An 18739-nucleotide genomic window follows, 5' to 3' on the forward strand; every position below is an offset into this window, starting at 1 on the left:
CCTATACTAGCCCCCCCCGCCACCCCCCTCCCCTCCTTCACACTTTTTACGCAAACACCTGCGTGACATGGGGGCATTTTTAAATTAAAGATGAGCTCCCCCCCCTCCTGTCTACTGGGGGGGCTATAGGGATATCATCATGGTACCCCCCACCCCCATACCTTTTTTCTGAAATATTTGTGTGCTGGATTGATAGATAGAGTTTCGAGCTTTTAGATTGGTTCGTGCTTTCATTTGGATTGGACATACAGGATGGGCGAGATAGTAATAGATGACGGATTAGATTTACAGGGTGGATTAGGACGTCATGTAGAGAGACAAGAGATTACCTCATTATCGAACTGATTTATTGTTGGCAACTAAATCGTGATACCTACCTATTGACAAAAATGTAAGCATTGCAAAGTTTTGACTTGGAGGGGCCTTGAGAAACTTCTTTTTTGTAATAGGTCCAATCCAGCCAATATGACTTTAGCAGTTGAAAAAAAAAAAAATCTCTCCTAGTTGAAATGATATATGAACATGAACTTCTTTAATGGTCGGCACTCTACATAGACTATGACCCTACTAGGGGAAATGCTTGGTTGTTTAAAACTGAACAAAGTGTATCATTAAATTTGGAATACCTTGTAGGTAAATACTTTGTGTTGCAGTTCCAAAGACGTTGGTTTTGGCGTCACCCTGTACTTCCATTGTTTGATTAATTCAATTTGAAAAAGTCCATTCTGTATTCGCAGGAGCCTTTTTAATCATTATTTTAAAGCCAGGCTCACAATAGGGACTGCATACTGGGAGGGAGGGAGGGTTTGAATTTCATTATCTCAAAATGCCTTTGCCCGTTATAAATTGAAATTTGATTTTCTTTCTATACATTTTTTTAATCAATCAAAAAGAATATTGTTGTTGTAAAAAGGCAATTCATCGTGTGATACCAGCCTGTGCTCTGGAACCTAACAGATAAGAGGCAATGAAGTGTCCATTAATCAAATGATGATACATACTAAGAATAAATTTGTATATTCCTATATCTAACGTAGATGGGGTACATAGATTGAAAATAACGTCACGGGACAATACCCGGAAGTTGTTTTAGAATAAATATAAATTAGTACCTATATACATAGATGAGGGAACAATTAACTACCATTTAGGTAGGTAAGCAGGTAGGCACCAAAAAATATTATTATTTTTATCCCCTGTTCTAGACTACTATTACTATATGATCTGCTGTTACTATAGGTATTTAGAAATACCATTACCTCTGTTACGGGTTCCTATTACCTTTGTTGCGGGCATGTTGTTTATTTTCAGCTTCGCTCTGGTAGGTATAGCTGCCTACATGTTACCTCAATGCCTATATTCTGCATTTCCCATGGGGTATATATTTCACATTCACTTTTTCTTTAGTTTCCACATTTCCCCCCCCCCATTATTTCCGAGAGGATGAAATTTTGTTGAAAAAATTGCTTCTTTCTCTCCTATATCTCTCCGAAACCTGCCTGATGTATGAATGACCTATGTTATTTACCTAGGTAAATAGATTAGGTATTAAATATTAAACGTACCTACAGACCTAGAATTTGTGGTACACACAGGGGTACCTGACTTTAACCCCTAAATCTATTTCTCAGCCGATCCCCAAATTTACATTACGGCATTATCAGTAGGTGTAAGACAAGTGGTATTCCAGTGGATCAACCGTGTATCATAAATTCATAATGATAACAGTGAACTAGACCCATCCACTAATATTTTATGTTGTATTGCACATTGGATAACCAAAATACTACACGGCACTCATACAAATGTAATTTTGAAAAATTCAATCTACCTACCTACAGTACCTACCTTACCTCTATTTCATTGGGGAGGAAATAAAAGTATTACGAGTATTTTAATTCTATACCTACCTACCTGTTCACGATAGCATATGAGAAGGCTTTCTAATAAAATTCAATTCATTGGTAGGTACGTACGTACGTACGTACCAGGTATTATGTACAAACCTAATACAAACCCATTCTGATGTAAATCATACCTACATGGTACTTCCTTGTCACTTCGTGGAGCAAAATTAATTTATTTCCTATTTTCAATGAGTGGATATGATATTAAATTTAGAGTTGAAATGTGGGCGTAAAATCAATTTTTTGCCATAGGTAACTTTTTTCCTGTCTCAAGCTTACTTTTTTTTAAGAATGATATACTCAAATTTAGGTTTTTAGAGTGTAACATCTGCGCCACAAAGGGATATAATTATGGTAGTGGTACAACTTTTGAGTTAGATAATAGAAATATGTACATACAATGAATAAACATAAAATGGGTATATGTATAGGGTATAGGGCTACGTGTTGGGACCAATGACGCCCTATGCGTATCAAACGTTTGACACTTATTTCACTGACCTATCCTTGGCCGAGGAGAATTATTTCAAACATTTTGACGAACGGAATGTTTGACAAATGTTTGACCTCCGACATTGTTGAGACATTCTTCGCACAGGGGAGAATTTCGGAGACTGGTAGATATGTTACAGGCCATGTTGATTTTCAGTCATGGGCAAACACTCAGGCAATGTTGAAAAACTAGAATCAGCTAATCAGCTTTACTCAAGCCGAATGAACTGCATATGCCTTATTGCCTGGCGTTGTTTAGACTATGCTGCACAATCAAGAAAGAAGTAGAACCCAATACAAACTTGCTTCAGAATGACTCAGAGTCAATGCTTGAAAAATCAACCTGGCCTGTAACATAGAGTAGTGATAGAGGGTCTCCATAGAACAGGATAAAGGGAGTTGCTAGATTTGAATGGAAAATATTTTGGCACCCCCCCCCCCATCACTATCTTGTCTTGTATTTTAATTAAAAACAAGCTTTTTGGATTTTGGGGGGGGGGAACAAGGGGAGGGGCAAACTGCAAAGTTTTCGACAATATGCATGAGCAAGGGAGGTGGGAAAATGTGTTTTGAACTTTTGAAGAAACTTAGGTTTTTTTTATAATATTTATATTTTGGGTGGACTGAAAAACCCTCCCAAAGCTCCCACTAGTGTTTTTTCCTCCAAACTGGAAGATCAATCAAATACCTCCTACAGACTCATTTTACGAGGTTCTATAATTTTATTATGAACTAATGGTTGACCCGTCCTTTGTACGGGACCACCACACACACGCACACCACCCACCACACCCACACCCACCCACAAACCCATCACACACACGTGTAAAAGTCACCCCAGTCATATATCAAGGAACGACCACAATTCTTCCCATTGGAAGGGAAAGATAAAAATAAAGGAGGTAAAAAAATACCTGGAGTGAACATCACACGATTTTCTATTACAGTTTGGAATTACAAAATGTTTCAGTTACATTGGCCCCTTTGGAGCATATACTTCAAGAAACGAGGAATATTAAATACAAATTGTCATCGCCCTACGACTAAAACTCTACTTGAGATGTTTTGTGTAACAGACAGACATTCATCATACGCAAATATCTTTTTTTTTTTTTTTTTTTTTTTTTTTTTAAAAAAATAATTAAATTTTTTTTTTAAAAAAAAAAAAAAAAAAAAAAAAAAAAAGAAGCAATTTCCCTTTTTCCACTTTCTTATTTTAACTTTAATAAAATAAAATGTCCTGTCTATTTTTGTTGGGATGTACCCCCATTCATATAGAATACATACCAAAAATATGTATTCTGTGCTAAATGGGGGCAATTCCGTTTGTCTACAAATGAGGTAAAAATTAGCAAATGTACCATTTGCTATTTTCCCCCCTTTTTATTCAACTTTTTGGAAATACCTATTTCAACACCTTCCCATTACACATTGTACCTTATCATCCTATTGCTCAATCACTTCAATCAGTAGATTGGTTGGTAGCTCTCCATGATGTTCTGTCTGAAGGTTTCCTCTTCATCTCCGCGTATGACTTGCATCCAGAGTATTTCACCACTTGACTGATGTAGCTTAACCGGGGCCTTCCTCTTCCTTGATCTCCTTGCCTTCTGCCTTCTATGATCGATACCATAAAATCATTATGTCGATATAGGTAGATAACCAATCTACTTGTGTCTAAAGGTTCTACATTGTACCTAAAGATTCCCTATTCATAATGTACCTAACCTAATAGAAAGTAAAGAGAAAAAATCAGACTGAATCAAAAGATTCCAGATTTATCTCTCCCTCCCCCTACCTCTCTCTCTCTCTCTCTCCCTCCCCCTACCTCTCTCTTTTCAATGAGTGGATATGATATTAAATTTAGAGTTGAAATGGGCGTAAAATCAATTTTTTGCCATAGATAACTTTTTTCCTGTCTCAAGCTTACTTTTTTTTTAGAATGATATACCTACTAAAATTTAGGTTTTTAGAGTGTAACATATGCGCCACAAAGGGATATAATTATGGTAGTGGTACAACTTTTGAGTTAGATAATAGAAATATGTACATACAATGAATAAACATAAAATTAATAGTAGGTACGTAGCTAAGAGCAGTAAAGATTGTAATTCAGTAGATCTATTGGGTGCTATCTCAAAAGTTAAGGTAATGTAGGTACCCACCTACATAGTTACATATAGAAGCCCAGACTCAAACACACAAACATTGGGGGGACATGAAATAGATAGGTATGTACCTACGTACCTACATGTAGGTATGTATCAGTCAAGTCAGCAAATAAAAGGTAAAAAAAAAAACTCGAACAATAAGACACAATAAAACGAGCGATAAATTTTATTCCGACCTCTACACACGTCCTTATTGCTTTTCATCCAATATATAGAAGCCCAGACTCAAACACACAAACATTGGGGGGACATGAAATAGATAGGTATGTACCTACGTACCTATATGTATGTATCAGTCAAGTCAGCAAATAAAAGGTAAAAAAAAAACTCGAACAATAAGACACAATAAAACGAGCGATAAATTTTATTCCGACCTCTACACACGTCCTTATTGCTTTTCATCCAAAGCAAAAGAAAAAAAATCAACAATGAATAGGTACCTATAAAAAATTGTCAGGCACTAAAGAAAGAGAGAAACCCAGAGAAAAAAAAATTGACTTTTTCTGTCCTGTAAAGGGTATGTCCATCTCTTTCTCTCTCTCTCTCTCTACATCTGTTTTTCTCTGTTGTCTGAACCATCTTTCTTTCTATACCCATATTTTGCCCGAGTCTATTTCTACCTGTCTCTCTCTCTCTCTCTCTCTCTCTCTAGATTTCTCTTTTTCTTCACTTTCTCCATTTTTTTATCATTTGAAAGTGAAGAAGAATGGAGGAGACATTTCTCTCTCTCTCTCTCTCTCTCTCTCTCTCTCTCTCTCTTTATAGGTAGGTACTATGTATATGTATAGAATGTAAATAAAGGAAGGACGGACTGAGGTAGACTCAAATGAAAAGTAAATAATTATTACAAGTAGAAAACTGTAAGTAGTTTTTTGTTTCCTGCTGTATGTCAACATACAGACATAGGGTATAGGAAGAGAGAGAGAGAGAGAGAGATGGGATGAGGATGAATGAGTGTCCTAGATCTACACAGTTTACCTTCTTTTCAATAGAACTCATATTCCGTCAGAAAAAACAAAAGTTTCCCTAAGCTTTTTCTGACTAGCTGATCAGTATTTTTTCCCCACAACCAATACCTAAGCGTAAGACTTGTGTATTGGAAAAATGAATAGGTATTCATTAGATTCTAGGAATTTCTAGTTCAATCTTTTGTTGAAATTCATACTAGCGAAAAGCTCGTTTATGTTAACTAGAGCTTTTTTTGGAAGTGAATTGAAAAGAGTGGAACAAAATTTTCTACATACCTAGTTCAGTATTTATTCAACATCATTTTGCTCTCTACTCTTTAGTCTGCTTCCCAGAATCAGACTTGCTGCCTTGTAGCTTGTAGCTACTTTGCTCATCTTATTCTTTTCCTTCTACTAATCTACTTCTTCCTCTTCTGGGAATCTAATAAAATAATAGATAAAATATTATCACAGGATTTTATTCTATTTAAATTCGTTTCTGTACATTTTGTCTCCTGTCAACCAATATCATCGGTATTTGTATTTCATTGTCCCAAAATAAATTTAAACGAGAGGTAATTTTGAATGTGAATTCCTATATCCACTACCCACTCAGAAACATACACCCACTACATCAAAAAATCAAATGCCTACCAAACACGTGAACATGATGTCCAGTGAAATATCGTTCTACCATGTCCACTAAATGGAAACACATGTCAACTCTCTCCCACTAGTGTCTGAATTAGCATTAACATTCCTGTCACGCTACACACGTCATGAAGTACCATACACCACCTGGCTTACAGGAGGGGTTGGGTGGTAGAGTTTGTGAAAATTCGAAACAATAAACCACAACCTATACTAGCCACCCCCGCCACCCCCCTCCCCTCCTTCACACTTTTTACGCAAACACCTGCGTGACATGGGGGCATTTTTAAATTAAAGATGAGCTCAGATACATACACAGAAGTATCTCTCCTCCTCTGTCTTCTTCTTCTTTTTCTTTTTCTTCTCCTCGTCGGCGTTGGTCCTTCTTTCTGAAGATGTTCTTCTCTCCGTTCTTCCTTGTTGAGTTTTCGTCAAATTAAAATGATGTCTTTGCAAAGTTTTCAAGTCAGTTTAGTCTCTTCTATTGTCCGGAGTTTCAGTAATTCGTTGTCGTTCTTTAGATTCAAGTATTTGTTCACTCGTGCTTGAAGCATTTTGTTTTGTTGCTGGGATTCTCTTTAGAAGGAAACTTATGAGAGAAATAGCATGAAATAAACTCCACAAGAAAAACTAGTTGCTTGTGGAATAAATGGAGAACATAAAGCATTATTCTGTCTATTGTCACACTCATAACATCTTGTAATCTTTCTTGGAATCATGAATTATTTAGGGATAGTTGGAATTTGTTACGATAATCAGATTCTTGTTCTTTTCACCCTTGTATTAATTTGTTGAGAAACGTGTTTGACACTTAGAACCACAGAAAGTTCACTAAAAGTCGCTAACTCTATTCTAGCGGAATCACGAGGAAAGAATGGAAAAGAGATGTGGAGAAAGAGAGAGAGAGAGTGAGAGAGAGATGAGAGATTGGTGAGCAGTTTGCGATGGTGTTCCAACACCTAGTACCTAACAGTAATCCTCAAACCAAAACTGAAAGCTAATACATATATCTTATCTTATACTCGTATTATAAGAACAAGATCCATTCACATTTCATAGTTCACACACTGATCGCTCTATCTCGAGAACCACAACACCTAGAAAGCTGAAATTTGGTAGGAATATTCCCTTTATGGTCTAGGTGTGCAATAAGAAAGGATTTTGCGAAAATCTAAATCGGAATTCAGCTAGTGTATTATAAAGCTAAAGCTACATATATTGGGGGCACGGTTGGTCCAGTGGTAACGCGCTTGCTTGCCATGCAGACGGTCCCGGGTTCGAATCCCACCATCGACAAAAATTTGTACTCGTTTTTCGATTGCAAATATTTCAACGGGTTACTTTCTGGTTCTCGTGTTGACCCAGCACCTAGTAAATGGGAAGTATTGTGTCTCTTCTCGCCCATCTGATGAGAGGCATACTACGGGATGGGCATGCTACGACACAGAAATGGGAAGTATTGTGTCTCTTCTCGCCCATCTGATGAGAGATGAGAGGCATACAGACTACGGGATGGGCATGCTACGACACAGACCACTTACGTCTAATGTAGCAGTTGTTCCATTGCTACAAAATAAAAAAAAAACAACGGCGGTGGATTACTCATCTTTTTTTAAAAAAATGTACCTACATACATAAAGTCGATAAAATCCGAAATACCTATGTACATGCCTACCAACTATCAGAAGTAGGAAGTAGGTGTGCTTGTCAAGTTGTCAGAAAAATATCACCCCGTGGTCGATACACATCGGTACACGAATACCGAAATTTCTACCAATAACTTGGATTCAAATTGAGGTGATACAAAATAATTGTAACGAGCTGTGGTCTCCTGTTAGCCTTATGGAGCAACAGAGTTGAGTTTAAACTCTGAAGTTACTTCGTTCGTTCCATTAGGGCCGCGTCGTATAGGTAATAACTCTCTTGAATGTTGCCCTCAACGTATAGGAAGGTACTATAGCTATAGACTCTATAGAGGATGAGCAAATGGTCCATGTGAAAGGGATGGGAACATAATTTCAATTTTCTCCGGTCTGTTGGAAAAATTGCGGTCCCAAAGGCATGGAGGTCACATTACACCCCCCCCCCCCCCCCCCCCCCCCCCCCTATACCTCCTGTCCACCTCCATCTTACTTTGCCTGGGTAGAGCTAAGCTATGTATGTGGGTATATGTATAGGGTATAGGGCTACGTGTTGGGACCAATGACGCCCTATGCGTATCAAACGTTTGACACTTATTTCACTGACCTATCCTTGGCCGAGGAGAATTATTTCAAACATTTTGACGAACAGAATGTTTGACAAATAACCTCCGACATTGTTGAGACATTCTTCGCACAGGGGAGAATTTCGGAGACTGGTAGATATGTTACAGGCCATGTTGATTTTCAGTCATGGGCAAACACTCAGGCAATGTTGAAAAACTAGAATCAGCTAATCAGCTTTACTCAAGCCGAATGAACTGCATATGCCTTATTGCCTGGCGTTGTTTAGACTATGCTGCACAATCAAGAAAGAAGTAGAACCCAATACAAACTTGCTTCAGAATGACTCAGAGTCAATGCTTGAAAAATCAACCTGGCCTGTAACATAGAGTAGTGATAGAGGGTCTCCATAGAACAGGATAAAGGGAGTTGCTAGATTTGAATGGAAAATATTTTGGCACCCCCCCCCCCATCACTATCTTGTCTTGTATTTTAATTAAAAACAAGCTTTTTGGATTTTGGGGGGGGGGAACAAGGGGAGGGGCAAACTGCAAAGTTTTCGACAATATGCATGAGCAAGGGAGGTGGGAAAATGTGTTTTGAACTTTTGAAGAAACTTAGGTTTTTTTTATAATATTTATATTTTGGGTGGACTGAAAAACCCTCCCAAAGCTCCCACTAGTGTTTTTTCCTCCAAACTGGAAGATCAATCAAATACCTCCTACAGACTCATTTTACGAGGTTCTATAATTTTATTATGAACTAATGGTTGACCCGTCCTTTGTACGGGACCACCACACACACGCACACCACCCACCACACCCACACCCACCCACAAACCCATCACACACACACCACACACACATCACACCACACACCCATCGCACACACACACACACACCCAATACATCACACACACACACACACATCCATCACACACACACACACAACCATCACACCACAGTAACCACACACACACCCATCACACCACACCACACACACCCATCACACCACACACACACACACACACACACACGGTCGCGCTACGCACTCCCTGACATGTCCCAGCACAGTGCAGCATAATAGGCATAACTTTGAACCGCCGCCATTTTGAATCAGGATGGAATGTGACAATTTTAAGTAGCCTATGTCACCCGGAGTACTTTTCTCTTTTCTTAACATTCACAAAAAAATTCATCAAAATCGGTCGAGCCGTTTTTGCATGAAAAGAGGACAACCAAAGGTCTATTTAGCGTGACAGACAGACATACACACAGCCAGACAGAAATTTTTCCAATGTGATTTTTGGAATCGGGGATGCATAAGGAGAATAACCCAAAATTTCACGATTCTAAGAATGTACAGACAAATCTACAATTTTATTTATATATGTAGATAGATAACCTATGTAAGATTGTGATTGGATTGGACAACAAAGAGAACCAATGGCATACCTAGTACGTAGGATTGCTTAGCATTATCAATATTTTTAACTAAATAAATAGTTTGCATTTACTTCGTACACAAAAACCCATTTTGAGGTTTAGGTTTAGGGGCAAACAGTCTTAATCTTATACAAACCTCCCAATCTTGCCAACTATCGACATTGGCGGCAATAAAGTCTCGTTCATGTTTTTATAATTCAAGAAAATCCTGATGAGGAAAGTTTCTCTGAGGAGAGCTCCATTTCCTCATGAAGTAAAGTTCAAACAAAGCCCATGTATAAATACACACATCATAAAAAATAATTATGTAAATACCTACCGTACCATTACGCCCTACTCTGCCTAATAGGAGAGAGGAATTAAATTAGCACATATTATGTATTTTAGCATACTACCGGAGCGTGGAATAAAATTAGGAAACTTCACATTTCATACTTACTTAACCTCAATGAAAATCTTGTACCTGTCTTCCATATCCCTACGTTAAACCCGACCCTTGTAAATGCAAACATTAATTCGTTTAATTTCTGAGAATTGTTTTGGGTAACTCATATCTACACGGAAGTGTTATGCTTGGAAGAAGAAGAAGAAGCAAAGTGTACACTTTACCTCAATGAAAATCTTGTACCTGTCTTCCATATCCCTACGTTAAACCCGACCCTTGTAAATGCAAACTTTAATTCGTTTAATTTCTGAGAATTGTTTTGGGTAACTCATATCTACACGGAAGTGTTATGCTTGGAAGAAGAAGAAGAAGCAAAGTGACGAGGAGAAGAAGATGGAGCAAAGTGAAGAGGAGGAGGAGAAGAAGAAGAAGAAGAAGGAGGAGGAAATAAAGAATCAGTAGAAGAAAGGAGAGGTAGCCACTAGGCGAGGGTATTAGGCCTTTCTCAACCACAGTTAAAAGTTCGGACAGTTCAAAAATTATTTTATAGTATATAAAAAAATCTTAGTAGTTAGAAGGGTTACCTCTCAAATAAACGGGGAAAAAAGCAAAAGAAAGGATGGCTAACTTTTTACTAGATGAGGAGTTCTTATGAAAGGATGTTAAGTTTGTACTAAGTTATGTTTCAAACTCAAAAGTCTTTGGTCAACTAGAATGGCTTCAGATAGAAGACTAAACTTGTAATCCAATGACCGAAGGCACACTTTGAGATTTTACTCCAATTAGATTGAACAACAATCTGAATAAGTCAATGTTAATCCATCGTTTAAAATTGACAGCTTGCCTAATCCAATGAGGGATTAAACTGAAAATGTTATGGCCGCGGGTATGATTATGATGGAATTTATTTCCAACCAAAGTCTATTATACTGCTACCACTGCTCTGGTAGACAAGAACATAGGGAATGATGTATTTTAGAATTTGTTCATTTTTAATAGCTAACCTGTTACGTAAACATAAGTCATATGGAACAAGCTACACGTAACGTGACGGAACGTATCCGTGACGGATAAGTGTGTGTGTGAGCCTCAAGGGTTTTCTCTTTCGTTACGATATGACGGTAGAAGTTAAAAGGGATGACGGGATTTCATAGGAATGATGACAGGGACTATCACCGGTATCACATAAGATTTGTGGTTTTCAAGCCAATTGTCTATCGCTACGGTATACGCGGGATTTACTAAACATTTTGACAGCCCTCGTAGAAACTTAACCCATCCTTTGGGATACACCTAACATCTAAGCCTCTGGGTGGGCTTTTTGTCTGCAAATCCTTTAGTGACTCTTATCTAGTCAACATTTGAACATTTAGTGTGTGTGTGAGAGAGAGAGAGAGAGAGACTCCATTGAGTGTGAAGTCGTGGATTTTCAAAATATTTCTTGGGTGAAAATGGAATTATTGTTCTTGGAAAAATGTCACATTTATTTTCCTTTCTATGTTAATAATACATAATGATTTATTTATGTAGATATTTTTTTCCAAACACAATTTAGCAACACGGTGCATTTTGAACTGGTGTATTTAGGTACCCTCCTTTTAATGACATAAAGCATTTTATTTTATTTTGTGGAATTAAGGATAGGTACTTGAAAATTGCTGGTGACTTTTTAGCCCGTCCTTCCTCTATTATTACGATAGTAATAAAAAAAAGGTATAGTGGACGGGCTATTTTATTTGCTTCGGTGTCTGTCTGTTCTAATTTAAGACCGGTTTTAGCGTCACCTATTTAGCGGTTTTAGCTACACCGAGCAAGGCCAATAAATGGATGGGTGACTTAAACATTATATTGGGAATAAAGGGAGAACGGGCTCTAGTCTTAATTTTAAATCATTACATGAAAGTAAAATCAAAAAATCAAATCAAGAATAATAATAAACTGAATATTAAACAAATTAGGCATATGTAGGTACTGATTTTCTCTAATCACTACGGGCTAAAAAATTCCCGGAGGGACGGACCCTGCTTGTTTAATTAACCTACATAGGTACTGATTTTCTGTAATCACGATCGAATAAGCTACGGGCTGAAAAATTCCCGGAGGGACGGGCCCAGCTTGTTATCTAGGTAAATGATATTTTCCTGAATGCCTACTTGTTCCTACCATCCAATCAAAACCTGACCATCAGATCAAATTCTATATCTCTATAACATTTGGGTGGACCACTGTTCTTAATGAAAATCAGACCAACATAGTATAAATGTTTTCTTTATGTAAATATATTCTATGTAGGTACAATGTACCCGTAAACTCATATTCATACTACTTATTATTTAACATACATTATATAGGTATACTTATTATTTGTTTTAGTTTTTTACTATAGTTCCATCATTGTATTGGTATATTCTTGCTGTTGTTTTGCTTCATGTCCCTTGCACAGGTGCGTGAAGTTAGCACCACAACTTTTGCTGCGAATTTGTACCAAAGCCCATCATTTAGTACCCATTTTGTTCCATCAAACACACCATGCCTACCATGTAAGGAACACAGACAGAATATACTTTACATAGGTAGTAGGTATGTAGTATGTATTGTGCAAAGAACATTACGTACGGCAAAACTATAGGGAACAAGAAGTAAATAAAGAGAAAAGAAAGCTAGGGGATATATCTTGCACAGTAAGGAAAACAGTGAATGTTTGTGAAAAGTATAGGATAAGGAAAAAAGACGAGAAAGTAGAAGAATGAGGGATAAGAAGAAGAGAGAGAAAGAAGAAGAAGGATAAAGAGAAAAGAAAGAATAATGGATTGAAAAGCTCCCTCAGATTGACAGAACTATGTCGTCATGTTGTAGAAGAAACGAATCAGAAAGTAAATAAAAAAAAAAAACCTTCTGTCACTATTACACAACTTTCTATTACCTATACAATGTAACGAATTATTTTATGAAAAATATTTTTTCTCATTTTATTATTATTACCTATTATTTTAATACCTAATAAGTTTTCTCAATTTTTTCTATCAATAGGTGTGTAATAATAAACTGGAGAAATCTGAAATTTTATACATCTCCTTTTGTAAAAGTTGTCAATCTGTCGGTGATCCTAGATAAAAAGCTGGTTTCCTGCTAAACGCAATATGTAAAGGGTTTATTAAATAGTCAAATAGATACCACAACACAAAACATCTAAATGCCAAGTCATCAGCATTGGGAAATATTGTGCTATGAAATCAGCTATAAGGTGGAGCTAGCTAGCATTGAAACAAAGTTTACCATGATTTATTACAGCTAATACCTCTACAACTTCATCAGACTGTTGAAAAATATGCAAGTTCTTTCTTTGTTTCTAGCTCTTTTCGTAGATAAGAAAGTAGACGAATAATATCTTTTCGAATACATTAGGGGAAAAAGCGAACGCGAGTACGTACGTATGTATGAGGTTGGAAAATTGTTCTACGGTGCATTATTGTATGTAGGTTGGGTTTTGGCATGATAAATCTGCCCAGACATTTCCTATACTTAATGCATTGTGACATATTGTCGCTCCTACAAGGTGTTGCTGTTGATATGGCGACGGTGTACCACTTGTTTCCTCGGGTTTCAATAACCAAATCTTTAGATTCACCATGACAAAAAGAAAGTAATTCATCAATGTTAGCAGGACTATCTTCTGTCAGTCTCATAATTATTTGCAATATCTCCAGTAAAGGCTCTCTGTCGTCATCCTAAGCGGTATTGCTGCCAGTACTCGTACTTTCATTGCAGCGTTAAGATTTAGGAGATACATATCTCTATTATTCTACTGTTCTGTTAAGAAAAAAAGAAAAGAAAAATAGCTCATCCTGAGTGGGAATTTAGCTGACTAAGTTCTGTCACGGAAATATACTGATTAGATGATTAGTGTAACACTCTGTTTGTCATATTTACATCCTGTGCACATCAACCATGAGGTTTTTTTATTTTTATTTTTATTTTTTTTTTTAACTAGATTGCCACTTTCAGATACATCCTGTAGCTACACGTGTTCCCTCGGATTTTTTATTTTAGTTTTTATTTCCATAATATTCAAGTGAGAAATTTGCATTTGGAGAAGATTTTGCATTTGTTTCCATTGGAAAATCGACAGAATGAAATTCAAATCCGCGAATAAATAAATTATTATGCGACTTGACTATGCATTATTTTCTCCCTTTTACTATGTTGCATCTGAAATTTCACTCTGATTTAGAGAACATACTTACCTAAGATAAACTTCAAGAGGGTATTATAGACGGATAAAATGTTGAGTAAGTATTACAATATAGGAGTATCTGCAAATCTGCATACATATTACATATTTATTGTTTCCGATAGTTTTGTATCAAGGTCTAGTAGAGCTACCTAGTTGAAGTTATCATGACTGAGCTGCTTTTCACTGACTTTTCTCCTAGCTTAGAGGATTCCCATATGAATTTCATGTTTATTTACTCGTATATATATTTATGTACAATTGTACATGTGAAATCTGCTGGGATATGTAAAATGTGCCTACCTGGTATGAATAAAGGTTGGGGGAAGACGAAAAACAAAGCCTTCAGTTATAGTCAATACGCGATACTCTCGAGGCTCAATTGACAAAAATAATCACCTGCGCTGCGTTAGCACACGTTTCATAGTGCTGTTTATGCATCAGCCTATTGTTTCAGTCTGACTGACAGTTTTTCCTCACGGATAAATCGTTTAATGTGTACCCAGCTTTACTTACTTTATTTTCCGAGTGTGTTTCTGTCACCAAAAACAACAACTTTTCATCTTCCTGTATTTGTCTCTATTGGTATTTACTCACCGCCTTATGAGCATCAATTACTAACCTATCCATTATCTCTTCTCATTCCAGATATCGTGGGTTCGACACCGGGACATTCACTTACTCACCGTCAGTGGTTACACCTACACCAGTGATCAGAGGTTCTCCTGTATTCACAAGCCACAGAATGAAGACTGGACATTGCAGATCAAATATCCACAGAAACGAGACTCTGGTATTTACGAATGTCAAGTGAGCACAACGCCACCTATCGGAATTTCCATGTACTTGTCCGTTGTAGGTAAGTTCCATCATGATTATCCTAAACTTAATACAGTAGGTAATACATTCTAAACCTTACCCTCAGCAAGAAAAGTACTGACATGTTGTTTATTTTTGCGCCTAGAATGTAGGAAAGCCTACTTTCGGATTTTCTGTAGGAAAGCCTGCTTCCGGCTGAAGCTTTTCTGTAAAAAGTGTCCGTTTTAATACAGTAGGTAATACATTCTAAATCTTACCCTCAGCAAGAAAAGTACTGACATGTTGTTTATTCTTGCGCCTAGAATGTAGGAAAGCCTACTTTCGGATTTTCTGTAGGAAAGCCTGCTTCCGGCTGAAGCTTTTCTGTAAAAAACGTGTACCCTACTGCTCCCCGATGTACACCATTCTATCTACATGAATGTTGCTATGTTTTGTATTGTTCTGACAGTTGCATAGTTACTTCCCTCGCCTTGCTCGTTGCATTTTCGTGGATTTCCACAAAAAATTCTCTTCATATTTTCGAGTTTTCAGTGTCCGTGTACCCTACTGCTCCCCGATGTACACCATTCTATCTACATGAATGTTGCTATGTTTTGTATTGTTATGACAGTTGCATAGTTACTTCCCTCGCCTTGCTCGTTGCATTTTCGTGGATTTCCACAAAAAATTCTCTTCATATTTTCGAGTTTTCAGTGGAAATTTTGCAAAAACTTTTTCCTCTGACCGCGACAAAGGGAGGGATAGTTACAGAGACTTTGCAGGGACCAGGGGGGTTGGAGGATAGTTTGGACAAGCAGAGAATGTTCTCATGTGAAAATAATGTTGATAAGCTCTATGCTCTATAGTCTGCTAGTTGCTCTCACACACGAGGACTACACACTGGTAGAGTAAGAGGGTTAGAGCATGCAGGATTGCAGGGTATAGATGGTGCGAGGGGTGCGAGGGGTAAAAGGATAGGTTAAGAGCTTGCAGAGGGTACAGGAGTAGAGGATGTAAAGTAAGGATGTGTAAGAATTCAGTGGGACGAGCAGTATCAAATTATACCGGTGAACCTTTCAAAAGGGCATCCAATGTGTCCCATATCAAACTCCACAGATTATAAAGAAAGGTAACAAATTCGATACAGCTACAGATTTCTGTCCCTTGGGATTCGACTGATGTAAAATCAAAATGTGTCATTTGGAATGATGTATTTTAGAATTTGTTCATTTTTAATAGCTAACCTGTTACGTAAACATAAGTCATATGGAACAAGCTACACGTAACGTGACGGAACGTATCCGTGACGGATAAGTGTGTGTGTGAGCCTCAAGGGTTTTCTCTTTCGTTACGATATGACGGTAGAAGTTAAAAGGGATGACGGGATTTCATAGGAATGATGACAGGGACTATCACCGGTATCACATAAGATTTGTGGTTTTCAAGCCAATTGTCTATCGCTACGGTATACGCGGGATTTACTAAACATTTTGACAGCCCTCGTAGAAACTTAACCCATCCTTTGGGATACACCTAACATCTAAGCCTCTGGGTGGGCTTTTTGTCTGCAAATCCTTTGGTGACTCTTATCTAGTCAACATTTGAACATTTAGTGTGTGTGTGAGAGAGAGAGAGAGAGAGACTCCATTGAGTGTGAAGTCGTGGATTTTCAAAATATTTCTTGGGTGAAAATGGAATTATTGTTCTTGGAAAAATGTCACATTTATTTTCCTTTCTATGTTAATAATACATAATGATTTATTTATGTAGATATTTTTTTCCAAACACAATTTAGCAACACGGTGCATTTTGAACTGGTGTATTTAGGTACCCTCCTTTTAATGACATAAAGCATTTTATTTTATTTTGTGGAATTAAGGATAGGTACTTGAAAATTGCTGGTGACTTTTTAGCCCGTCCTTCCTCTATTATTACGATAGTAATAAAAAAAAGGTATAGTGGACGGGCTATTGTATTTGCTTCGGTGTCTGTCTGTTCTAATTTAAGACCGGTTTTAGCGTCACCTATTTAGCGGTTTTAGCTACACCGAGCAAGGCCAATAAATGGATGGGTGACTTAAACATTATATTGGGAATAAAGGGAGAACGGGCTCTAGTCTTAATTTTAAATCATTACATGAAAGTAAAATCAAAAAATCAAATCAAGAATAATAATAAACTGAATATTAAACAAATTAGGTAGGTACATACTACATAGGTACTGATTTTCTGTAATCACGATCGAATAAGCTACGGGCTGAAAAATTCCCGGAGGGACGGGCCCAGCTTGTTATCTAGGTAAATGATATTTTCCTGAATGCCTACTTGTTCCTACCATCCAATCAAAACCTGACCATCAGATCAAATTCTATATCTCTATAACATTTGGGTGGACCACTGTTCTTAATGAAAATCAGACCAACATAGTATAAATGTTTTCTTTATGTAAATATATTCTATGTAGGTACAATGTACCCGTAAACTCATATTCATACTACTTATTATTTAACATACATTATATACCTATTAGGTATACTTATTATTTGTTTTAGTTTTCTACTATAGTTCCATCATTGTATTGGTCTATTGGTATATTCTTGCTGTTGTTTTGCTTCATGTCCCTTGCACAGGTGCGTGAAGTTAGCACCACAACTTTTGCTGCGAATTTGTACCAAAGCCCATCATTTAGTACCCATTCTGTTCCATCAAACCCACTTTGTCCCATAATTTGTACCAGCACCATTACATCACAATTCATGTTTTTAGTTTTCCTGGTTTGAATTTCCCACTTAGAAGAATAGATACAGTAAAACGGGGTGAATAGGAACAGTGGGGTGAATAGAAACGAAACTTTAGGTTAAGGTTCGAAAATTATTTATTTTTCCAACTAAAATTCTAAGAGATGTAATGTGGGCAAAAAAAAAAAACGCTTCCAAATTATAAGACTTCAAATTTTAGCAGGAAAATTGAAGAAAAAAAAATCTTCAAACCTTAACATGAAGTTTCGTTTCTATTCACCCCGTTTTTACATACATTATACTATGGTACAAGAACATCTGTCGTAATAAGCAAAGTGTGTTGTTTCTTCCCAGGTAAACTCAATTAAGATAATTTTATTTTAATACTGGTTGTTGAAAAAAGTAGAAGATATGACAATCTAGAGAACGGATTTCATTACTCCATTTCACTCCTGAAATAGCACAGTTACCTACCTCTCAAGTAGAATTTTTAAATTTTATGACAGTAATACTATAATAGACTGTTGAGTACAAAGTACAAGGTAGGTATGTAAGCACTGGGCGAGAATAATGCCACAAGCGTTCACTACCACCCAACCCTTAAAGCTCCATAATAAATCCTCAATTAAGTGAGGAAAAAATTTCAATGCTCTGGCTGGGATTGAACCCACACCCTCCTGGTTACTAGACCTTGGCCATTACCCCACAAGCTAACTAGGCCGGCGAAAATAAAAAAGGAAAATCTACTAAAGAATTGTTTGCAAATTAGTG

The 18739-nt window shown here is 37.1% G+C and overlaps 1 protein-coding gene across 1 annotated transcript in view; it reads left to right on the forward strand.

The window, feature by feature from the left end:
• Positions 1-18739, forward strand: part of LOC103506915 (T-lymphocyte activation antigen CD86-like) — a 257447-nt gene that overhangs the window by 232066 nt on the left and 6642 nt on the right. The window contains exon 4 of the mRNA XM_026821898.1: positions 15082-15292. Within this exon, the coding sequence (XP_026677699.1) occupies positions 15082-15292 (211 nt within the window). The remainder of the gene's footprint in view (positions 1-15081; positions 15293-18739) is intronic.

The sequence above is a fragment of the Diaphorina citri genome, unplaced genomic scaffold, assembly GCF_000475195.1.
Source record: "Diaphorina citri unplaced genomic scaffold, Diaci psyllid genome assembly version 1.1 scaffold272, whole genome shotgun sequence".
NCBI lineage: Eukaryota > Metazoa > Arthropoda > Insecta > Hemiptera > Psyllidae > Diaphorina > Diaphorina citri.